The 26,639-nt window shown below is 29.4% G+C and overlaps 2 protein-coding genes and 1 long non-coding RNA gene across 6 annotated transcripts; all 3 read left to right on the top strand.

Annotated features, from left to right (window-relative positions):
* The first annotated feature begins 2,163 nt into the window (after positions 1–2,163).
* LOC130677546 (uncharacterized) lies at positions 2,164–3,248 on the top strand. Its single transcript, XR_008991630.1, has 3 exons — positions 2,164–2,778; positions 2,858–2,924; positions 3,047–3,248. It is a non-coding gene; the product is annotated as an uncharacterized LOC130677546 (long non-coding RNA).
* Positions 3,249–3,532: 284 nt separating this feature from the next.
* LOC130677305 (uncharacterized) lies at positions 3,533–5,293 on the top strand. 4 transcript variants are annotated; one of them, XR_008991573.1, is made up of 4 exons: positions 3,533–3,745; positions 3,815–4,405; positions 4,506–4,698; positions 5,063–5,293. XR_008991573.1 is itself a non-coding variant. In XM_057484009.1 (4 exons), exons 2-4 carry the CDS (start codon positions 4,384–4,386, stop codon positions 5,064–5,066), a joined length of 237 nt encoding a protein of 78 aa, XP_057339992.1. In that variant the 5' UTR covers positions 3,562–3,745; positions 3,815–4,383; the 3' UTR covers positions 5,067–5,293. The 4 variants fall into 4 exon arrangements, 3 of the variants coding, with proteins under 3 accessions (XP_057339990.1, XP_057339992.1, XP_057339991.1); XM_057484009.1 differs by having other exon boundaries at positions 3,562–3,745; positions 4,488–4,698; XM_057484007.1 differs by having other exon boundaries at positions 3,556–3,745; positions 3,815–4,698.
* A 6,401-nt stretch (positions 5,294–11,694) lies between these two features.
* LOC130677772 (nardilysin-like) lies at positions 11,695–12,385 on the top strand. Its single transcript, XM_057484627.1, has 2 exons — positions 11,695–11,826; positions 12,068–12,385. The coding sequence occupies exon 2, from the start codon at positions 12,074–12,076 to the stop codon at positions 12,383–12,385; it is 312 nt and encodes a 103-aa protein (XP_057340610.1). The 5' UTR covers positions 11,695–11,826; positions 12,068–12,073.
* Positions 12,386–26,639: the final 14,254 nt, after the last annotated feature.

Raw genomic sequence — 26,639 nt, 5'->3', positions numbered from 1 at the left:
GAAATTTTATAAGATTTTATGAAATTGTATAAACTTTTATACAATTTCATAAAATTATATAAATTTTTATACAATCTTATAAAATTTTATAAAGTAAGATCTTAGTGAGGGAAGTAATAATTAAATGAAATTTGATATAATTGTACGAAATTTTATAAGATTTTATGAAATTGTATATACTTTTATACAATTTCATAAAATTATATAAATTTTTATACAATCTTATAAAATTTTATAAAGTAAGATCTTAGTGAGGGAAGTAATAATTAAATGAAATTTGATATAATTGTATGAAATTTTATAAAGTTTTATCCGATTTTATAAAATTATATAAAATTTTATACAATCTTATACAATTTTATATAATTTTATGAAGTAAGTCCTTAGAAGAGAAGTAATATGTAGATGAAATTTTATAAAATTTTATAAAGTTGTATACGATTTCATAAAATTATATGCGATCTTATAAAATCTTATACAAATTTATACAATTTTATACAATTTTATAAAGTAAGATCTCAAAAGGGGAGTAATAATTAGATAAAATTTTATATAATTGTATGAAATTTTATAAAATTTTATAATATTTCATAAAACTTTAGAGAACTTGATGCCACTATTGCATCTAGTGTAGGGTAGCATTTTGTAAAATTTGATAAAATTTCACACAACTTTATAAAGTTTATTACAAATTATTATAAAAATTGTTAGAAATTCGACGTAAATAGATAAAATTTTCAATGGCCATAAAAAAAAATTTCATTTTTGTGGGCAAAATATGGTGATAAACAAATATGAAAATTATATTATAAAAAATATAATTGACTACCTAAATATATGCAGGGTACCCCCAGAAAAATGTAGAAAAAAAAAATTCCGAATATTGAATAAGTTTGATTTTATTAAAATTTTTTGTAAGTTATTTCCATTAAGAAAAATTATATTTCACACAATTATTGGATGCAAAGGAAGATAAAAAAGTTTTTAATAGTTTTTATCATAATACAAAAGTCTTTAACATTTTTCGACCGGCACTCGATTCTTGAAAAAGTTTAACGAAAAAAATTCAAAATAATGCTCAATTATATTTACAAAAGTAATTTTGGGATGGTTATAATAGATTTAAAAAAAAAAATTTTTTTTATAATATTTTAGAAGTACCTCGTTTTGCCTACCCCCGCCACCCCTTTCTCTTACATATTTATATATATATTACATAATGTGATAATTTTGAATTTAATGTTTTTAAACTTTTATTTTGTCAACTAGCAATTCAAATTAAATCGTCGTTACTCAAGAAAAAGTTCAAAGGTTTCGTCATTAATTCACAAATAAAAATCATGAAAAATCAATAAATTTAATTAATTTTAAAATTTTATGTCCATTAAACAGTCGATAGTTGAATTATTCAAATCTTTTTTTTATATATAATTATAAATTAATACTATGAAATATAGCTGATAAGAATTCATGAGTAATCATAAATACAGCCACGAATGTTTCTAAGCTACAAGTGACCAATAGACGAGCGGAGCAGACTACGATTCTTCAATAACCAAAGTTAAGCAGCATCGAGGTTGGCCATTAATTGGATGGGTGACCCGTCCCGAAAAAAAAAAATCATTTTATAAAACTTTATAAAATTTTATAAAATTTTACAAAATTTTATAAAACTTTATACTGAAAATGGCCTGGTAAAATTTTATGAAATTTTACAAAGTTTTATAAAATTTTATAAATTTTTATAAGACTTCATAAAATTTTATAAAACTTTATAAAATTTGATAAAATTTTACCAGGCCATTTTCAGTATAAAATTTTATAAAATTTTATAAAATGTTAGTACTAAAATTTTGTAAAATTTTATAAAATTGTACAAAATTTTATAAAAACATTTTTTCCCGGGAAAGTACAAACAACTTTACGCAATGGTACATCTCTAGATCCTAAAGACTACAGATCAATGGTTCACGTTCTTAGTGATTATCTCATTAACGATATAAAAGACAATTCTCGAGGAAGAGCAGAAATCATCAGTAAAATAATTGTAACAACGTATAAGGAAACCTTTATTTCAAAAATTGGTAATAAGTCTGTTACTGGTGCAGTAAAAGCTCTCAGGCAATCAATTTATAATGCTACGACTTATCAGAGGGGACAATCGGGAAAAGATCCTAAAGAGATTTCTAATTTAGATGAATCTGATGACGAATCTATTGCGAAACCAAAGGCCCAGGATGAATATGGGTGCGTTGCTTACTTACCAGTTCCACCGCCATCAGATGTATTGAAATCATTGGAAGAGAAACGATTGAAATTATGTGATTACTACGATTCTTCGGACTTGACAATTAGTGATGAGATATTAACTTTCATGAAAGAGTGTTATTATTTGCAACGCAAAATAATTCACAAAGAAAAAGATTTATCAATAATTTTCGAACAGTAGCCCTATTTCTATAATTATAAAATAATTATACAACATGCAAATCAGCTGTTAGGAAAAAATACAGATTCAATATGGAAAGAATCATTGAATAATTTGGCCAAACCAGTTAACTGCTGGTTCAAACATGAAGAAATAGCTCGAGAAGTCAAAGCCAAAAATAAAAAAAACCAGGGCGATGATGACAAAAGATACATACGAGAGACTTTGAAAACAGCGAAGAAATATAGTGACACTTTGAAAAATAATGAGCCATACCAGACGGTCATCTTTGGATTTATTTCCAAATTTATGAAGGAAGACGTTAACTTTCTATGTCTTAATTGATATAAGTTATGGTTTTACAATTGTTGATTGCAAAATATTATGAAATTAATTGAATGAAATTAAATTTGCTAATTTTGTCAACAGGAAGAAGTGACTGATGAGGAGTTAATTCAACACGTACCTGTTACAAACCCTGTGTTAATAATTCGAGGTATGTGAAGAATATTCGACTAAAATATAGTTTGATTGATTTGTTTTTGTTTTCCAAGGAAATTCTTATTTTTTTTAATCTTTAATCGAAACACATTTATAAAAAATTTTGTTTTGTTTTAGGACAAGATTTACATCATAGCCAGAATTGGTACAATGTCGCAATTGAAAAGAAAATAATTTTGCACGCTGAGTCATTCAACGATGGATTGTTGACTACTTTTTTAAGTTTCTACGTATTTGGTATTGTTTACCCTAAAGAAATCGAGGGAACATTGGAGACAATTCAACGGTTAGTGTTAAAAAATCCTATTATTATTTAACTTTTTACTACCCTGTGGAAAAAGTCTCATAAAATCTCATATAATTTATGAAAAATTTTATAAGATTCAATAAGATACAAAAATTTCTATAAGACCTAAAAAATTTCTCATATAAATTTTTCTAAGCATTTATGAGTTTGAACTTTATTTTCTTTTCTATGAGAAATTTCTCACTATATTTTTATAAGAATAAATAGGTAAATTTAAGTTATGAGATTTCATAATTTAAAATTTGCCTAATATTCATGAGGTTAAGGGGTTAGGGGTAGTCAGAATTTTCAAAAAATCGATTTTTTTTTTTTTGCATTTTCTTAAAGTATAATATTTTTAAAATATTGTGTGAAAATTTGAAGTGAATCCGACAAATTCTTTTCGAGTTATTTAACAATGACCAAAGGACGCTCGGGTGCTACGTGGCATTCGAGAGCAGGTAGCTAGAAACAGCTGCAAGCAACCGACCTTTCGGGTTTCATTGCCATGAATATCTCCCCATTTTAATGTATGTATAATTATATATATATATATATATATATATATAAATCCTTCTACATATATTCACAATTTGTAGGTAGTACAAGAACTGAAAAATAATTTTTGGTTGCCAGTATACCTGTAGTCGTTGCACTGATCAGTCGATAGTTTTGTGATAAATTATTTCTCAAGTGAATTAAATTATTAACCATGGGACGTGATTCTAGAAAGGTTTCAAGAGAACTTCGGAGTTCTGAAAAAATTAATAAGTCGCGTTCAGTCAAAAGAAAGAATGTTTTTAATCCGAAAACAGCCGAAAGTGATGAAAGTATTCAGAGTACATCTTCTAAAAAATTAAAACAAAACACTGAAGATGATGTACCTGAAGACAGCAGTACTGAATTTCGAATAATAAATTTGATGAAATTCGAGTGATGAAAAACCGAATCATGATATGTGTCCAAAAGGCGAAGAATCTTGGTGCTCTTACCAGCGCGCTGAAGCAAGAGGAGAGCTTGATACCTATTCTCACGATTATTCTCCCTTACCTTCTGATGTTTTAAAAGCTATCAAGCCTATATACGAAGGTCTTAGTAATGAAAATTTACTTTCAAGATGTGTAGGTGGATTCAATCAGAATAATAATGAAAGCTTTAACCAACTAGTATGGAAAATATGCCCAAAAACGGTAAATACTAGTTTTACTGTCGTACAAATAGCTGCATACGTTGCTATGTGTATATTTAATGAGGGTATAAATTCATTATTAGTCTTGATGAATACACTAGGACTTAATTGTGGGCCTAATTCTCATCGGTATGCAGAAAGAATGGATGCTGCACGTATCAAAGTAGCAGATAAGCGCGCTAATGATAACACCCGAGAAGGTCGATTGCAACGTAGGCACCAGCAAATCAATATTTTGGAAGCTGCTATGACGGCTGAAGAGCTATTATATGGTCCAGGAATAGATGACTCAGTGTAAGTTATTAAATAATTCTTATAATTCGACATAAATCCATAGCAAAACTTTAAATGCGTTTTTCTCAAAACTATGTTTTCTGAACTGGTGATCACTGTAACTTAAAAACTGCTCGGTAGATTTCAATAAAATTTATTGTACTTTTGAAATACATTAAAAACTCGTGCCTGATCGAAGGATTTTTTTTTTTTTCAAAAATTTCGATTTTTTTTTAACAATAAACTGTCGGTTTTTTTCTCGAAAATTTGAAAAAAATTTCCTGAGGCCTCCATTTTGTTAATTTCGAAAAAAAAAAAAAAAGCTTCGATCAGGCACAAGATTATCTATTAATAAAACTAATTTTTCTTGTCCGATTGATTTTAGATGAATCTCCAAGGACTTATGATGATCACCGCAAAGGACTTCGGGAGGAACGGGCTCTACAAAAACAGCGATAACTTTTTGAATTATTAATTTTTTTTTTTGAAATTTTCGTGAAGTCAAATCGAAACGTGTTCTAATAAAGCTATGTTTTTATTTTTGTCAAATAAAGTAATTAACTACAAAAAAAAAATTATTGAAAATCATCATTTTTTCAGGCCTCTGAGTACCCCTAACCCCTTAAATGAGCACACCTATTTTAATAAGATCATATAAGTTTATACTAATACATTACACCGGCACACAAAAAAAATAAGTTCTCTGTACTTTTGACGGGACCGATTTATTCCCATGTATTTTGACCCGCTGAATCCGAATCCGAGGTCCGTTTAACCCGTACACCCTCAGATTTTTAGAAAACTTTAAAAAACCTCAAAAATACACAAAAATCGACCGTTTTTTAAACTGATAAATTTTTTTAACCCTAACTAAGCATGATTTTTATGTATTTCGGTCCTCCACATACTAACCTGAAGTTTATTTAAAACATTAGCCATTTAAAGTCTGAGTAAATTCCAAAAAACCCCATAAAATTGCAAAAAAGCAAAAAAATTCTTAGTGTTGTGATGAAAAAAATTTTTTGAAGCATATTAAAATTTTTTTATGGTTTAGGCCAAAATATTTTTTATATATATATATCACAGATCGAACAATATGATTTCTTTTATTTATTTCGATTTAAAAATTGATTATTGTTATACCAAATTTTATTTTTTTCGATTTTTTGGGAATTTTTGCCATTTATTTAAAATTTTAGATATGTCTGAGCCATGGATGTTCGAGAATTATATGTGACAGATAAACATACATGAAAATAATTATTTATTTAGCCCTATAAAATTTTTTTCATCACAATACTAAGAATTTTTTTGCTTTTTTGCAATTTTTTGGAATTTACTCAGACTTTAAATGGCTAATGTTTTAAATAAACTTCAGGTTAGTATGTGGAGGACCGAAATACATAAAAATCATGCTTAGTTAGGGTTAAAAAAATTTATCAATTTAAAAAACGGTCGATTTTTGTGTATTTTTGAGGTTTTTTAAAGTTTTCTAAAAATCTGAGGGTGTACGGGTTAAACGGACCTCGGATTCGGATTCAGCGGGTCAAAATAAATGGGAACAAATCGGTCCCGTCAAAAGTACAGAGAACTTATTTTTTTTTGTGTGCCGGTGTTATCAATGAGCTTTCATACAGTAAAATCTCGTAGTGTAATTCTCACAAAATCTTAATGTATTTTTTTTTTTTTTTTCATTAAGAAATTGAAGAAATAATAAGATTTAATAAGATTATTCTATAAAGCAATACCTCATAGAATATCATTAGATAATTATTGTTTTTATGAGAAACGTTCAAAAAATATTTTATTTGTGATTTTATGAGGCTGAATAGGGAATTTCCTGGTCAAATGCACAACAGTTTCTCATAAAAATTTTAGAAGACTTAATAAGTAATATTAATCGAAATTTCTCTTAAAAACTGACAAGATTAATTTGAATTTGAATATTATGCGCTTCAATAAGTTTCATCTTAGAGTTTATTTATTATAAGATATTATTCAGTCCTTACGATATCTTATAATTATTTTCTGTTTGAATAAAATTGTTTTTCCTTAATAAGATGTAATGAGAAATTGGAGACTAGTATTTCTTTTTGTTATTCAGTCGAAATTTCCTATAAAATACCTATATTTTGCAATGCAGAATTTGAAAAAAATTTATCAATGATAATTTGTAGGAAATAAAATTGTCTACAAGAAAGATCTCATGACATTTTATGATAAGTCCGATAGTTTCGCCAGAAAAGTAAAAAGATCTCGAAATTTACTCTAACTTGACTTCGAGCTCCAATAACTTTTGAACAGATGGATTTATCAAAAAATGATAAGAGGCTTTTTTTGTAGAGCGTTCAATTTCCTACAAAAACATATCCTGAACTTATCTGTTCAATAACCCATCGCCGAGGTATAAAATTCCAAAATTAAAATTTTTTTTTTCCCATGTTATTTAAATGGAAAATAGAAAATCGTGAATCGCCACCTTTAAATATTAATATTAAGGTCTCATATCATGCAATTAGTTACTTATATCTATTAAAGTTTGAAAAGGAAGATAGTTCCATATTGATATTGTAAGTATATTTAAATTGAAATCCATATCTTTCACATAATATTTCCAATATTTATTCATTCATTTATTTAGATAATAATATTTAAATATTAACAAACCATCATTAACATCATCTCATAAATAACTTGAATAATCTCATAAGAAATAAGACGTATTTTTATAAGTATTTTTAAGCCAATGCTGTTTAATCTAAATATTCTGAAAGATTATTATATTTATAAAAATATTCCTTAATTTCGCCTTTCTGTTCTAATACTGTTTAGAAAATCTCATAGAATCCTTTAGACTCTCATACATTCCTATAGAGAATTAATAGGAATGAATGAGTTCTATGAGAAATGCAATAGTTAAGTATAAGGCTTTCTACATACACTATAAGAATCTATCAGATTTTATAAGCAGGGAAGCTGCGGAAATTCATTTTGGTTTCAAAGCTTAAATTAATTAAATATATTTTATAACATATACTTAAAGGGCCTTCGAAGTATTTAAAATAAGAACTAAGGTAGCCTAAAACAAATGTTTATTTTTTTGTTTCGCTCTCTCACTTTAATTAACTCTCACTTTAATTAATTCTGAAAATCATAAAAATGTTAAACATTCAAGTTTTCTTCTTAAAATATTTGTATTATCATAAATGTTGCTATACACAAAATCAATGATCAATATTTAATGAATTGTTTTCTTTTTTTTTTATTTACTATCATTATAAAACCATCGGATAAAATTTCATTAAAAGGTCATTTTTCATTTAAGAACTTAATCTAGGTAATGCCAAAAAATATTATTGGTAGAAAGCTTTCCTTGTATTGAAAATGTAATGTCTACCTCGGAAGACAATTAGCCCTGCCTATAAAATCCCATAGATTCTTGTATCTATGTGTGTAAAGCCTATACTTAACTATATCATTTTTTATAGAACTCATTTATTCTTGTGAAATTTGATGAAATCTTCGATGAATATATATGTATATAGTATAAAAATTTAATTATCTAAAAAAACTTTCAAATGATATTTCTTAATTCCGAACAGGTAAAAAGTTATGAAGATTTAAACTATAAAAATAGTATTATTTCATATTTTTATCATGATTAATATCTTTTCAACAAAAGTTAATTTTTTTTATATTTAAAAATGAAATTCGTATACATTTAAATTAGATACAGCTGTAAATACATTTTTTTAATTTTATTCATTATATAGTCAATAGTTCTATTATAACTATTATTTTTTTTTAATGGAAGATAATAAAGTTGTAATTTTTAAATAATAATTTTTATTTTTAACCACTTTAGTAGGCATCAATTTATTTTTTCTCCATGTATAAGTATTGGTAAGATCAAAAAATAAACAAAACATATTTCTATTTATCGCAACAATGTGGTTCTCTATTGAAACATTCAAATTTTTCTTTTGTTTTATTAATCACAATTCCTCAGCCACTATCCCTATCCAAAACATCCCATAGAATCCATTAGAATGGGTCAAAAGCCGCTTAAAAACCAATACAAGTCTATAGGATTCTATGCGGCTTTTGACCCATTCTAATGGATTCTATGGGGTGTTTTGGATAGGGATCACCAGTAGATTTTACTATAAATTTCATTTTCTGGAACTTATAATTTATACGAGGTTATAATAAATCAACATCTGTTTCGTTTATATAATTATTCAAATAATTAATAATTAATTATTTATATTATAATTCAAATTTGAAATTAGATTCGAAAGAAGATCTTCAAAAAATCATTTCAAAGCAACGAGTCCGACTCCCACCGGCAGCTCTTTTATCCGATCCGTCCGAAGACGAACAAACGAGGAATAAAAAGAGTTTACCACAGCCCAAGGACGATAATACTTTAGCTATTTTAAATAGTCAATTACTAACAATCAATAAGGTAATTTTTTCAATTTTTTTATCAAATATTTAAATATGATCTTGTGTATTTATGACCAAGTCGACTTGATGATTAACTGATGATTTTCTCAAATCCTTGTATCATACAGTAACACTTGGTCTTTATACAAGTCTTTTTTGGTTTACAATATGAATACGATATGAGATTACTCTGTTGAAAAAATCGTCTTTTGCTTAATAAACTACACTTATCCAAAAAATTAAAGGAACAAGAAAATTTTATAAATTTTTTAGTGATTTTTGGAAGGCTGTATTTTCGTGAAAAATGATCGTATCGAAAAAATAAAAAAAGCAAATTAAAGCTTGAAATCTCTAGTTTGAAGATCTTTCAGCAAAATATTTTTTTGAGCCACGGTTTTTGCGGAATCAGAAGAAAAAGGTCGAGACAAAATTTTTCTAAATTTTTTGGTTTCGTTTTTTAGGTCTACGGGGCCGGGAAAAATTTTTTCAAAAAAACGAATCCATGGCTTGTTTAGAAAATTTATTCAACTACAATTTGCTTTTTTTTCGTTTCTCTGTACGACAATTTGCTGCTGAGATATCAGCCTTCAAATGAAAAAGGATCCTTTTGTTTTTGATTATTGATATCTCAGCAAGAAATGGCCACACATTAATTTAAAGGACAGTTTAATAAACTTGAATAAATCCCCTACAAGCTCCATTTTTGATTTAAAAAAAAAAAAATTTTTTTTCATCCTTGATATCCATTTGAAAAACCTTTAAAAAATGGCCATTTTCTGGTTTTTTAGTCGACTCATCACTACTCTGCAAATATTGATAAAAAAAATAATGTTGCCAGGTAATTTTACAGCTTAATGTACCCCCTAAAAACCCTGGAAATTTTCAGATTGATCCATTGAACCGTTTGCCCGGCCCGATTGCTCAAAGTTTTACAAAACAATTAAAGGAACAAGTTTTGTTTCTTGATCTGTGTAATCGTTATCAAAATGAAAAAATCAATTTTTTTTGGATTTTCTTTCATTTTTGCGTTAGTTATTCAGTAAATGTAAGGTAAAGAAAAAAAAAAAAATGTTTTTTCCGAAAAACGAAAAAAAAAATAACCCCCCGAATAAAACAAAAAAAAAAAATGGGAAAAATTCTTGTTTGGTCTCGTTTTTTGGAAAATTTTTTTTTTTTCCTCTTTACCTTACATTTACTGAATAACTAACGCAAAAATGAAAGAAAATCCAAAAAAAATTGATTTTTTCATTTTGATAACGATTACACAGATCAAGAAACAAAACTTGTTCCTTTAATTGTTTTGTAAAACTTTGAGCAATCGGACCGGGCAAACGGTTCAATGGATCAATCTGAAAATTTCCAGGGTTTTTAGGGGGTACATTAAGCTGTAAAATTACCTGGCAACATTATTTTTTTTATCAATATTTGCAGAGTAGTGATGAGTCGACTAAAAAACCAGAAAATGGCCATTTTTTAAAGGTTTTTCAAATGGATATCAAGGATGAAAAAAAATTTTTTTTTTTTTAAATCAAAAATGGAGCTTGTAGGGGATTTATTCAAGTTTATTAAACTGTCCTTTAAATTAATGTGTGGCCATTTCTTGCTGAGATATCAATAATCAAAAACAAAAGGATCCTTTTTCATTTGAAGGCTGATATCTCAGCAGCAAATTGTCGTACAGAGAAACGAAAAAAAAGCAAATTGTAGTTGAATAAATTTTCTAAACAAGCCATGGATTCGTTTTTTTGAAAAAATTTTTCCCGGCCCCGTAGACCTAAAAAACGAAACCAAAAAATTTAGAAAAATTTTGTCTCGACCTTTTTCTTCTGATTCCGCAAAAACCGTGGCTCAAAAAAATATTTTGCTGAAAGATCTTCAAACTAGAGATTTCAAGCTTTAATTTGCTTTTTTTATTTTTTCGATACGATCATTTTTCACGAAAATACAGCCTTCCAAAAATCACTAAAAAATTTATAAAATTTTCTTGTTCCTTTAATTTTTTGGATAAGTGTATTACACTTGATCCTGCTTAACCCTTCGTTGGTGGCGTCTTTTTTAGTTTCTCGCTCGTACTCTAGCGAGTCTCTATAGGTTGAATAATTGTTAGGCGGCGATTCGCTCATAGCGCGACCAACGAAGGGTTAAAGTATTAACGTGTATGAATCAAGTGTTGCTACATTGATATTAGCATATCATACATTTATTGAAACGATAAAATATAAAATGAATAAGGGATTTTAACAACATTCCTAATATTGCATAATTAACCTCTGTGCAAATCACGAGCTAATTTATTGCTATGTATATACTTTTTTTCTCAACTCACACATATTCGTAACCCTGTTTAAAAAATCTCATAGAATTCGATATATTCTCATTAATTCTCATAGAGAATTTATAAGAATGAATGAGTTCTATGAGACTTAGTGCTATAGTTAAGTATTGAGCCTTATTCACACAGCTATAAGAATCGATGGGATTTTTTAAGCAGGGAATATAGTCACATTTACTTAAGTTTCCTTTTTATTTTTTCCAAATTTTTTCAATTAATATTTCTTCATTATTACAGATATCTATTCATACTATCTTAAACAAGGAGGAGTAAAAGAAGAAAGTATACCTAATGAAATAAAAAAGGTTGATGGTTACATTAGAAGTAAGATTGGTGACTTACGCCGAGAAGCTCGAAAATCTGAAAAGGTACGTAAATGTTAGAATGTATGCAGAATGACAGAAATATACTAAAAATTTAGCGACAGTAGAGCATCCTCAGCGCTTCCACGTTTGAGGTGTGCAATTATTAATAAAGATAAAAATTAATATTTTTGATCAGGATTGATACCGTATCATTAGACTGTTATTTTTGTAAAAACACTGGAAAGTTTTGATCAAGCTAAAAAAAAAAAATGCGTGAATAAGATCTTTTCATTTTAAATTATAGAAAAGTATGGAAGCGGCCAAAGTACCACCCAAAAATACAAGAACATTAGCAAGTTATAAACCATCAGTAATAAATGGTCATAATGACGATACAGAGATATCAAGTGCTGAGGAGAGTAGCAACGATAGCTCTGAAAATTCCGACAAAGAAGAGAATCATGAAACTGAAAATTTAGAAAATGTTACAGACGATGCTTCTAAAGATATAAGTGAAAAGATTGATGACGATCAAAGTTTTGATGATGACAAAAATACAGAGTCTGCTAAAGAAGACAATAAAGATCAAGATGATATTGTGAACGAAGATGAGAATCTCTAAAAATATAGAAATAATAAATCGTAGTACTAATTTATAATAAAAAAAAAAATTCGTATAATTAATGCGAAGCACTGAAAAAAAAATTTTTAATTATTAATCTTTATTTGCACTCACTTTATTGCACGTTCAGTTTCTTTTGCTGCACATATGACTATTATATTAAAATCATTAAAATTAATTTTATTTTAAGAAAGTTCAATAAAATGAATAGCTCTCACAAACACTATAATTTTTGTTGATATATGTCCTTGCTTTTATGTACAATATAGTTTAAAAATTCATTAACAGATATTTACTATTCCAATAAAGGTAAATATTAAATGAAAATGTCAGGTAATGCACAACAATTGTAATTTTCAAAACACTAAGCATCAGTGTTCTGAAGTTGTTTTCTTTTTAATAATGTTAGTCTGAATATTGGCATAAATATTTTTTGAAAATTGCATTAGTTGGTAACTAAAATTTAATAACAAAAAAAAAATAATATCAAAATACCATATAGACAGCTATAGTATATTTATATATATATATATATTAGGGTGGTCCCTATTTTGGACATTTTCGAATTTTTATGCTCCCAGAAGCTTATGTTGTTCGAAATGAATAAAAAAAAAATATCCTCAAAGTTTCAGGTCTCTATCTCAATTTTAACCTGTGCCGCACAGTGATGTAAGTTTCCCATTTAAATAACACGGGGTTTTTGGCATTGAACGATTAAGTTTTTATTCCGGCTAAAGTAATTGTTCGAAAAATTAGAAACTCTGTAGACTTTATTCTCATATTTGCAGCTACTCCTCAGAATTTTTACAGATTTGCATTTACTATAATTTTGGGGGTACAGCATGATGAAAAAAAAGGAAAAAATTATTTTTTAAATTTTTAGCTAAAATTTTTTTCAAATAACATATCAATTCAGTCTGCATCCTTATCAGAAGTTCTTACTTTTTTTCATTCTCGCACCTAAGTGGGTGAACGGTATATCTTTGTTGCACTAATACAGTAATCAGGAACTTTGCATTAGTGTGCAGTAAAGTGTTCCTTACAAGGATTTTTCAAATTTATTACGATTACCTCACAAACGATTTCAATTACAGCAGAAAAAAAATCCCTTAAAGTTTGAGCTCTTAATTCCAACGGAACCACGTGTCGCAAATTTTGTTTTTGTGATTTTTTGAGTTTATTATATTTATTTATAAAAGAGATCTATTTTATTAATAATTTATTATCGTTAGAAAATTGTAAACAAATAATTATTTCGATATTATAATGCACAAAACTATCAACCTTTTGTTTATTATTTATTGCTTAAAACAAATAATAAACTTAAAGGTGACCAACTTATTTAAGCAAATATTGAAAGAAATTTAATTTATCGATAATATTTATCAACTGCTAAACTGAGACATAATATGATAAGTGGCATTGATATACCGATCTCAGATATCAATTAAATGAATTATGTATTTTTGAAAAAGACACATTGTCAAATAACATAAACAAAAATATTTCTTGAAAAAATCACAAAAAGAAATTTGCGGTAACTCTTCTCGTTAGAATTAAGAGCTTAAACTTTAAGGGAATTTTTTCTGTTGTAATTGAAAAAAAATGCTCCTGATTACTGTATTAGTGCAACAAAGATATGCCGTTCACCCACTTGGGTGCGAGAATGAAAAAAAGGAAGAACATCTGGAAAGGATGCAGAGTGATTTGATATGTTATTTAAAAAAAAATTTCAGATAAAAATACAAAAATTTTTTTTTCTCTTTTTTTCATCATGCTGTACCCCCAAAATTATAGTAGCTGAAAATCTGTGAAAATTCTGAGGATTAGCTGCTAATACGAGGATAAAGTCTACAAAGTTTCAAATTTTTCGAACAATTACTTTAGCCGGAATAAAAACTTAATCGTCCAATGCCAAAAACCCCGTGTTATTTAAATGGGAAACTTACATCATTGTGCGGCACGGGTTAAAATTGAGATAGAGACCTGAAACTTTGAGGATATTTTCTTTTATTTATTTCGAACAACATAAGCTTCTGGGAGCATAAAAATTCGAAAATGTCCAAAATAAGGACCACCCTAATATATATATATATATATATATATATATATATATTTATATATATATTGTAGTGGTTGATATCTTAAATTAATATCACTTATACACTACAATGATAACACACTTATATTAGAAATAATAACACCACAATTAACAGCAGTAAAAGAAAGCAAGGGCAATATATAGTTTATTGAGGTACAATGTTTGCTGTTAAACTGTCAAAATAAGACTGACTGACTTTAATCGCGCATCTATAAAACAAGAGAAGAAGGCATTTGTTTTCTAGCTATTCAAATATTTAAAAGATCAGTTTCACATTCGTTACACTACCCCCTTCTCAATAAAATTATCGTCCCGATAAAATTTGTGTTGGAAGAATCGAACTTAATTGAAATTAAAACTATTTACAATCTTCGTTCGATTCCGCTATGGTCCCAACACACCTTATCTATCACCCTACAGGGAAAAAAACACCATAGCCCAAAAACAACCCTGTAGGCTAACGCAAAGATAATAAAAAAATAAAAAAATAGTCTATAGTTTAATTGAGCTAAGAATTGATAATAAAAAAATAAAATATTCTGCTAAGAAGTTAATCAGTACACGTGACTCTATTTTCCTATTCAACGAATCAAAATAAATAAAATTAAAAATGTAACCCTCCTCTTGATTGAATGGATTTTCAATGGGAATGGGATTAGGTACGGGATGGGAACAGGAACTCTTTCCTCTCCTCCTTGAAGGACCAGGAATGGACTCCTTCTCTCTTTCCCCAATGAAATTGGAAATATTATCTGCACATAATAAATAAACAAAACGAGTATCTCCAACATTTTAATAAGTTTTATAGCTAAACATATTTCATCGTTACATCCTATTATTTATCAGTTGTTAATTATAAATTTTTATTATCGTGATCAATTTAATAATTTCGATCTTAAATGCTCAATGTTCTGCCGTTCGATTCATCCAGACCATTCTCCGATATGTCATCTATAGCTAACATATCAATGATACTGAATAACACACGTTGCAACGAATTTCATTTTTCTCCCTAAAAGCTCTTCGGAAACTCTCCAGGGCATCCATCTATCTCTCAGAAGTCGTGGCCATCAACAAAAGAGAAATGTCGACTGTGTCAACTCCGGATGGATCCTAAAGCTCCAGTCAGGTTGCTCTTAGCCATTGATAAGTCCTCAGAATCAAACTTTTGACCCTCGTTGAGCTCACTTAGATCAAAAGAAGTATCCAGTCCTCCGATCAATGACTGAGGAATCTCGGGAACCCCGCAACGATTAATCGTTCAAGGCCCACGGCCAGACTCCCCTTCAGCTAATATACTCAAACCCAGAACATTTCCAGTCCTGATAGAATCCCGGGAATCCCTTAAACAACGTTACCACCGAGATCGTTCAGAGCCCTCAGCCAGAGTTCTTTCAGAATCTCGGGAACTCTTCAGCAACGTCTACAGTGTGGCTATTCAGGGTCCACTGCCAAACTTCTCCTAAGGACTATACCAGTCTTTAGCAGTCGTTCAGATATCTTCAATTCTATCAGATTGCAAGATATCCTAGACTTACTAATTGACTACAGAATCCCGGGAACCCTTTACAACGTCTACACTGAGATCGTTCAGGGCCCCAGCCGGACTTCTCTTTTATTTCCTCTTATTGATCACAATATGGTACATGACGATTTACATGCATGATTTTATATTTTCATTTGGTATTTTTCTAATTTTATAAACTACGTTATTTAGCCTATTTTCAATTTCATAAGGACCCTCCCAATCGCATTGAAGTAAATAAATTTTTTAATTATTTCCGTTAATATCGACTTTTCTTTTTTTTTTTTTTTTTAAATTTAACTCATGATAGTTATCTCAGCAGTTTAATAAAACTTTCCTATTCATCCGTATAAAACTATATATATTGACTTGATAAAATACTTGAGGTATTACATAGCCCAGATAAAAATTTTCAATATTACTATTTATACAAAATCGTTTATCTATCGTTCTACATCATAGAATCATCAAATGTACCCGGTTTATTAATCATGTCAATCGATTACAAAACAAAAGAGCGGTTAGATGTCACGATATTTTTAGCTAATTTGTACTTTTTTTTTTTTTTAATTGTATCTAACTATAATTATTATTGAATAATGATACATCACCAAATTTATCCTTTCTGAATTTCGAGTTGTCCATCAATTCAACTTCAACTCCTCAATTGATGCTAATAAAATATTCTTCCGGCTTCACTGTTTTGTTAAAAAAAAATAATGAGACTACCCGGCGTTTAATATTTTGATCACTATTATTTTATATTTTTATCACACACGTAATTACTCATACCCGCACTTCAACACAAATTAATAGAAATATTTTCACAACACTAAATTATTAATCACGAATTTTTTTTTTTTTTTTTTATATATAGTACATCACACAAATAAATTCAAATACGCACTTTGACCCCGATTAAGAAAAATATTTTCACAAAACTTAATTATTTAATCACTGACTTCGTTTAAATTATTACACGCACTTGGAATCTATATGATAAAATATATTCACAAATTTTAATTAATTCATCACCGTATTTATTTATATTACTACGCGAACTTTAACACTATAACTCATATCCACAGAACTTTTTTTTTTTTTAGTTCATCACCGAATTTACTTATTTTACTACACGCACTTTAATATAATAACACATATTCACAAAACTTATTTAATTCATCACTAAATTTATTTAAATTCACACGCGCACTTTATCACAAATTTAAAAAAATATGTTTTCACTAAACTCGTTTAATTAATCACGGAATTTACGTCTTTTTTTTAATATCAAAAACACGATCGTTTCAAACTTTTGCTTTTCCCATCGCGTCACGATATATTGACAGATATATATATTCTTTTTTTTTTATATTTATAAGTTTACACGACACAAAGGTTACACGCACTTCTGACACCAAATTGTAGTGGTTGGTATCTTAAATTAATATCACTTATACACTACAATGATAACACACTTATACTAGAAATAATAACACCACAATTAACAGCAGTAAAAGAAAGCAAGGGCAATATATAGTTTATTGAGGTACAATGTTTGCTGTTAAACTGTCAAAATAAGACTGACTGACTTTAATCGCGCATCTATAAAACAAGAGAAGAAGGCATTTGTTTTCTAGCTATTCAAATATTTAAAAGATCAGTTCCACATTCGTTACAATATATATCTATTTATTTATTTATTTATTTATGTACTTAAATCTAGAGGAATATATTTCTCTTCTCACATAGAGATTCCACTATAGAGTCTATAGTATAGACTCATACAAGAGTACTTCTTAATTTTCGTTATAAAAACTCATATCGATAGCTACCGAATTGACTCAATCTCATAGATATTTATTTTATATGAAATAGATTGCTTGTATGTTTCCAATTTATAATTAATATAATATTTCTTACATTTTCTTATAATAACTTACATCAGTAGCAGATGAACTGGCAAGCTCAATCTTATAAATCCGCATACTCTAAACGCGAAATAGATATCTAGCGAATTCTCATTTAAATGCTCATATGAATACTTTCAGAAATTTATCATTAATACGCATTCGAATGGCACACAGATTTACCTATTGAAACTCATAAATATTGGAGGGAATGTGCACTTCTTGTTCTTTTTAAGTTTGACTATAAATGCTCATACAGAGAAATTTTCTAAATTTTCTTATAATAACTCATATCAGTAGCAGATGAACTGGCAAGCTCAATCTTATAAATCCGCATACTTTAAACGTGAAATAGATTTCTAGCGTATTCATTTAAATGCTCATACAAATACTTTCAGAAGTGTACTCAAAAATACTTATTTCTATAATTATTAATAAACTGACAAGTTAATAAATTAACAAATTAAATCTCATAAGCACTTATAGGAATAGACGCAACTTACTTTTTGGGATTTCTCTATAAATACTTATATATAAAAGCATTTAAAAAATTGATGATAAAACCGTACAATAGATGCTGATTGGATCAGTTTATTCCTCATAATTGATTATAGATCACGAGACGAGAAACCCAAATTTAATTTAATCTAGGTTTATCTTTATCGAATCTCATAAAAATACTTTGAAAATTTCCTACTTAAATCTCATTGGTTTTTATATCTACAGCAAATATAATACTCATATATGTTTTTTAGATCTCATAAGTACTCATAGTTACAAATACTTATCTTCATTTCTCATAAATTCTAAATATGATGTATGAGAATTCAAAGGGAAAATTTGTTCTGAGGTCATTTCTATAAGAGTGAAAATCTATGAGAAATTATAAAGATTTACAATGACAAATACACATCATTTTCTCATAGCCAATTTTTTTTATGAGAATTTATGAGACCTTTTCCACAGGGTAATAACTTCCAGAACTTTTTCCATACTACCAGTAGTATTTTGATAGCAAAAAATTTTATTTGGACTTCTGAATTTTTGTTTCATATTTATATTATTAAATTCAAGTTATTTTCGAAAAATCTTCAACTTCTTCTGTTGCTTGCATCTTTTCAATTTCCCATTCCGTGATGTTCGTAGTATATTGTTTTTCTTTCCTTTCTTATTAGTTGAAATTAATTAATCACTATATTTTAATTTCAGATTATTTCTTGAAATTTGTCCTCCGAAAGGTACCAACCGAGGTGGAAACCGGAAGGCAACAAATGTTCATCCCAAAGTAACAAAGTTCTGTAAGGCGATTGAGCCATACATTGAAAGTTAATCGTATCAACATATTACTATTGCTTCACTACATAATCATACACATTTTGCTCTATTATTTAGGATAGTTATATGCAATAAGCGATTTCCTAAATGCCAGAAATACATGATTATTTTATTATATTTTTAGTTTTAAGTCTTTAAAATGAATGTACTTTCTTCTTTAAGGCCAAAATAATTTATAACAAAAAGTTTTAAGTTATCCGTCAAATAAAAATCTTAAATAAAATACTTTGAAGATATTATTTAAAAATTTTTTTGACTACTATGAAATAAAACATCTAATTTTAAACGAAGCTTATAAAAACATTCTTAAAAAAGTTTCCTAGTAGAATATATCATTACAGAACGATAGCAATGGATTTAATTCAAATTGTTGCATGGAAAAATATAATATTTTCATTATAAAACCAATTTTCAATAAATTTCTAACAAAATTGCTAAAAGTACTTTTTAATTTCGTTAAAGTTACTTGACATCGATTGTATAGTATAACTACACTGTAAAAAATTTCTATTGTAATTTTACAAAAAATGTGTTGGAAGTAATTACGCACCACGATAAAGTAATCATAAAACTCAGTTTTGTCAATTTACTAAGTGATTTATTTTAACTCAATTTAGTAAAATTACAAAACATTTATTAAAATTTACAAAACATTTGCTGAAGATAAGTTCAGTAGTATTACTTTACATGTATAGTAATTTTACTAACCAAATGTCGCATGAAATGTTTAGTAATTTTAGAATGATGTGTTGTAATTATACTACACAAATCGATTTACTTGAGTCTCAAAAAATTACACAGTATTTCTAGCAATTTTACAAAATGTTTCGCCAAAATTTGTTCAGTAATATTACAATAAAAATATTTTAATTTTCATAAACAAATTACTTAACAAATATTTTGTAATTTCACAATCATGTATTGTAATTATACAGCACAATTCATTTTACTCAAGCTTAAGAAAATTATAGAATATTTCTAGTAATTTTACTAAACATTCACCAAAAATTAGTTTACTTATATTACAATACAAATATTGTAATTTTCATAAACAAATTTGTTAAAAAATGTTTTGTAATTTCACAATCATGTATTGTAATTTTACAACACCATTCATTTTACTTAAGCTTAAGAAAAATATATAATATTTATAGTAATTTTACTAAATATTTATTGATACTTGTTTAGTAATGTTACGAAACAATTATTGTAGTTTTAATAAATAAAACCATCACAAAAATATTAGGTAATCTTAGAATATTATATTGTAGTTATACTATACAATCGATGTCAAGTAACTTTAGCGAAATTAAAAAGTACTTGTAGCAATTTTGTTAGAAATTTATTGAAAATTGGTTTTATAATGAAAATATTATATTTTTTCATGCAACAATTTGAATTAAATCCCTTGCTATCATTCTGTAATGATATATTCTACTGGGAAACTTTTTTAGGAATGTTTTTATAAGCTTCGTTTAAAATTAGATGTTTTATTTCATTGTAGTCAAAAAAATTTTTAAATAATATCTTCAAAGTATTTTATTTAAGATTTTTATTTGACGGATAACTTAAAACTTTTTGTTATAAATTATTTTGGCCTTAACACGTTGAAATCGAAGATTTGTGAGCTCTTCGAGCTCAAAATTTTTTTTGTGAACTTTCGCAACAACAATATCTTACAAACAAATTGACCAATTTTAATTTTTGAAAAGTCATTAGACGTAATTTTTTGAGTACTAAAAATGTTGTAGAGAACCAAAATCGAAAAGTCTTAAAATTTCAGAGTTATCTTGAAAAAACGTTTTTTTTTAAATATTTAAAAACCCATAACTTTTGAACGCGTTGTTCGATTTCGACGTTCAAGACGGCAATCGACGCGGGTTTTTGAGCACTTAAAATGTTGTAAGAAAAACAAAGTCGATAAGTCTCAAAATTTCAAAGTTATCTTGAAAAAAAGTTTTTTTTGAAATTTTTAAAATGCCATAACTTTAAAACGAGTGGTTTGATTTCAATGTTCAAGACGGCAATCGATGCAGTTTTTTGAAGCCCAAAAATGTTCTGATGCCCCTTGTAGGAAAAAAAATATTGACACCGGAGCCAGTCTTGGCACAATACTGGGCTACCGAGGCTCGGCCTCCCAAGGTTGGTCCGAGATCTGACCAACGTTCAAGTGACAAGCCTTGGTTTGCCAGTCTTGGGACAAGGTTCAGCCAATGCTCAAGTGACAAGGCTTGGTTTGCCAGTCTTGGGACAAGATTCAGCCAATGCTCAAATGACAAGCCTTGGTTTGCCAGTCTTGGGGCAAGGTTCAGCCAATGCTCAAGTGACAAGCCTTGGTTTGCCAGTCTTGGGACAAGGTTCAGCCATTATACAAATGACAAGCCTTAGTTTACCAGTCTGAATAACAAATGGTACCTAACAATCCCTGGCTTCTGTGAATAGCGTAACAGCCTAGTGGATAAGACGCTTGCCTAGCAGTCATGCAGGACCAGGTTCGAGACCCAGCAAATGCAAAAAAAAAATTAGTTTCATCGATCCACCTGATTTCTCTGTGTACAAATTTATTTCCATATGTTACCATCCCGCACATGTCTACTAATATTTTTTTTTTTTTAATTTATTTATAATAAGCATAGGTGCTTATTTACCAACAGTCTTGGCACAACACTGGCTCTCGATATTGGGCCAATACTTAGATGCAATCTTGGCACAATACTGGCATTGGTTATTGGGCCAATACTAAGATGCAGTCTTGGCACAACACTGTCACTCAAGCTTGGCTGGGTGTTATCATTTCGATGCTTAGACAGACTTGGGCCAAGCTTGGATTTCAAGCTTTCCCCAGAGTTAATAAGTCTTGCGCCAAGCCTCGGCCAAGCTTGGGTCTATTGTTTCTTCCTATATGGGTGAGAGCAAAATCGATTAGACGTAAAGTCTCTAAGTTATTCTATGAAACGATTGTTTTTTAATTTTTTCGATTTTTTTGGTTTTCGATATCTTACGAACGAATCAGCCAATTTTGATTTGCAAAACGGCATTCGACGTCGTTTTTTGAGCTTAAGAGCTGATTAGGTTATGGAATTGATCGGTGCAAAAGCCAAAAAGTTATTCTAAAAAAACATCATTTTCGAAAATTTTTTTTCGCGGTTTTTTTGAAATTTCTCAAAATCTACGAAATTGATTCACTTCAAATTTTCAGGAAGTCTAAGTTGAGTGGAACCCTTTCGAATGCTGCGAGTCTCGTTTCGATCGGTCAAGCCGTTCAAAAGTTAGAAGAGGTTTACATACGTACACACACACACACACACACACACACGCGCACACACACACACACACACACACACACACACACACACACACACACACACACACACACACACACACACACACACACATACACACATACAGATACCCTCGTAAAAATAGTCAGAGAAGCTTTCTAAGACCTCAAAACGTCGAGATCTGATGAAAACTCAATTTTCGAAAAACGGGGTAAAACCAATAACTTCCCGATTTTTAAAAAAATGTTTAATTTTTTTAGCGGGAAGTTAAAGATTCCCAAAAATCATCTTTTTCTTTGGCTGTCAGTGACAGCCTGTCACAGTGGTGTTTCTCTCTAAAAGTGTCAAAGAATCTTTTTAAGCTTATAAATAATTTAACTGTTACAAAAATAACAAAATGATAAAATGCGCGCCGGATTTTTCTTTAATTCTTCCTGTGGAATTTTTGGGATTTTTTTCAAAACCATTAGGATTTTATTTATGTATGAATTATAATTTGTTAATGGCTGATTTCAATCTGTGTAAATCTAATGGGCATTAACGAATTTTTATTACTCAAAAAACGTTTACTAAATTGTTCATAAATAGGGAAAAAAATCAAACTTTCGGCATCAGTATGATGAAAAAATTATATCTTACAATTAGTCCATTTTTTTAGCAGTATAAAACTTAGAGAGAAGATGATTTATTGGCACGAAATTCCCCGCCCGTTTGGCTTTCGATTTTTTAATTTTTAGAAACAAAAATTTTTTCTGACTTCATTATAATGATAAACCATTATAATAATATTATGTTTTTCCACCTGAGAAGATCAATTGTTATTTATTTTTTTATGAGAAAATTTCGGAAATTTTACTTCTTCTATCAATTACTTATTAGTAATTATTAAACGAATTTTCATTTTTTGCCGTTTTAAATCAGGTTCTAATCTCAGGAACAATTATTCAAAATAAATTTCTAGTTTTTAGGAAACTACATCAAATTTTCAGCTTAACTTTTATAATTTGCGACAAAAAAAAATTTGGTTTCCATCAAATTTTTCTTTAATTGTGATACAAAAAAAATTTCGAGAAGTTGTTTGGAAAATTAAAATAATTGAAATTAAAATCTTTTTCTAAATAAATAATTAACAGAATGACTTATTAAATAAATAAGTTATAACTGAATGAATAAATAACGGTACTAAGTTATAACTACTTTAGTACTTTAGTATTGCATATCAAGAAGTAATTAATCGTTACATGAAGTAGCTCATGTAGTAGGGCCAATAACGCAATCGATTGTATTCGTCATTAATCGATTAAAACCGAAAGGGTCTGTTGGAGAGGGGGTAGTAACCCTTGTTACGTCCAGACAGACATAACATAGAACAGTCCCTTAGTTTTGAGTCAAGACACTTAAGTCCTTTACTCGGGTAACGGGGACCTCGTTATTTGGTGCCAAGCATGGATGTAGGTCAGGAATATGTATATTTTCCTTAATGTTAAAATGAAAATGTCAGGACTTACAGATACAGGCAGTTTTTATTTAGTTTCAAGATGGTTGTTGTTACAATACAACAAGTGCTGGCTGCTGTAGCTTGGTGTTGGCTGGACAATTGCTGGGACACCCCGTGGTGAGTTGGACCCTTCGAGTAGCGATGAATGGAGGTGATCACGTCGAAGTTGGCTCTTCTTAAGTGGCACCGAATTGTTCACAAATCACTTCGCTGAATTTAAAAGCCCAAATTCTCACCCGCACAGAAGGCTAGATAATTTCTAAACACACCTGCACTATTTGCGAAATCGCGCGTTCCGACCCGGAGCAATAATTACGCGAAGGAAATGAATATCTTGGAAAAATATTATATTAGGCCCGTTTTCCAAAAACAACAATAATTATTTTTCAGTTTTAATAATTGAAAGGTAATAGCAATTGTGATGGGAAAAATGAACCGTATCTCTGTTGAGATGTATCAAAAAATTAGACTGGAGTCTTTAACCAAAAGTAAAATAGATCTGATCACTTCAGAGTATTTAGTCGATATGATCGATATAAAGAAGAAAAATAATATAAACTGAAGACAAAAGCCGAGCGATGCGACACTATGCGATGCAACGACAATAGAAAAGACTTGCTCCTTATATATGCTCGGAGTTTTTGTTCTCCCTGGGGTGTTCATGAAAAAAGGGGGTGAACTCCCACTAGGTAGTAAAAATTACTTACGAGCGTAAGTATTCTAATTTTTCGGGGGACCAATGTGCATCCAGCTTATCGGTGGTTGGATGGACATTATGGCTCTATGATAAGGAGATAATCATATAGGTCCCTTAAACGTTAGAGTAACCAATCAGAAGATAGTGAGTGGCTATTCCCCAAACTGTGATCGTTAGAGAAGGGCGGATCAATATGGTTGTCAATATAGTGATAAGATGAGTGTAGGATCGAAGATGGGAAGTGGCTAAGTGGTGTCATTTTCAGGGGAAGTATTCTATCTTGGGACTCGGAGCTAGGTATGAAAGTAGGAGAACGCTTGCCTGGCAACTGCAGATTTGGTGGTCAGGTAAGGTAATTAAGACGAAACGTGAAGGGTTGGGTCTTATCAATATCACGTCACGGTTGGTTGGCCACCAACTTAACAAAGGCTTCGATAGCCGAATTTTCATTGGCTGATGGGCAATTTAATAAATTCAAATTCTGTTGTCTAGTGGTTTACCGGATGCGTTTTTATATATTCTAGCTAAGAACTCGTCTTGATATTGACACAGCTGCCTAAAAACTTATATCGAAGACGTTACTGCGATTTTATATTCTTTTATTAAAAAGGAATAAATGTACCGTCGTGTATAAAAAAGATATTAGAATATGGATCGACTTTTAATTTAACAAAAGACCGGATGCCGCATCGAACAGAGGCTAGTTAAATTTGGTGGTACTCTGCGGGAGGTAAAGAGTCGCGGTTGAAGACTCTTTGTGCTAGACTCTTAGTCACCGTTTAAGTTGTACCTCTGTTATGATTTAAATGTAGTAGTGATCGGCTCACACAACTGCATTTGGGTGGTCTGATTAGAAATTCCTTTGTTAGCCTTCTGTACAGCTGTCGAAGATAAGAAGCAACAGAAAAAAAAGACTACCGAACGAAGTTGCTTCGCACGAGGAATAAAAATTTTATTCCGTATAAAATAAATTTTATATTGAATATTTTCCCGCTCGATCTCGACGTAACACCCTTCCACCACGTACATAATTAGAGCTTGCAATCAGACCCACGCCACTTATTAACAAAGAATCTAGCTTACGCAGTGGCTGTGTTTATCAGTTTTGTGTTTAATACTAGTACAGTGTTTATTGTTCAAATACGTGACGAGTTGTAGAAATATTCATTCAATTATAGTAGTTAACAACGGTAAGTACTTTAAAGATGCAATTTTTTATAATAAAAAAAAAATAAATGGTAATTGTTTAGTGTTACGGTGGCATGGTTTTTTGGACATAACATATCGAAAGATTAACATTTTCAATATTAATTTTCCTTTTAAATTATTCTATTTTTTGGCCGATTTACAAAATAATTTATAAAAATTGTCAAAAATTGATTTTTTAATTACTTCTAAAATTTTTCTCGGAGTTTCAGCGATTTTCAGTATTTTTTTTTTCATATTCTATGAAAAATACAAATAACTGAAAAAAAAAATTTTTTCATAAATGTCAATTTTTTAAATATAAATTGTTTAAATATTTTTTTCATTGATAGAACGCCTACAACGATGTAATGTATTTCTATTGTTCTCCGGGAACGTACAGACGCTGTCCCCCCTCCCCTGCTCTACAGTTGCATTTCGGTTACGAGCGTGCGGCCACACTTCTCTTACTGCTACGCGACTCCGTTCCCCCACTGCCCTACTATTGCATTTTACTCACGAACGTACGGCTACACTTTGCTTAGTGCTACGCGACGCTGTTCCCCCACTGCTGTACAGCTGCCTTCCGCTCACTGGCGTACGGCTTCTTTGTTATCTAAGCTATATATTTATGCACATAGTGGGGAGTAAGTATGCGTAGGGAGTTGCTCGAGTTTCAAGGTCAAGCGCAAATTTCCGATGAAATCTCAATAACGTTTTAA

Source organism: Microplitis mediator, chromosome 11, assembly GCF_029852145.1.
Source record: "Microplitis mediator isolate UGA2020A chromosome 11, iyMicMedi2.1, whole genome shotgun sequence".
NCBI lineage: Eukaryota > Metazoa > Arthropoda > Insecta > Hymenoptera > Braconidae > Microplitis > Microplitis mediator.
This window is presented reverse-complemented; position numbering and strand designations above follow the sequence as displayed.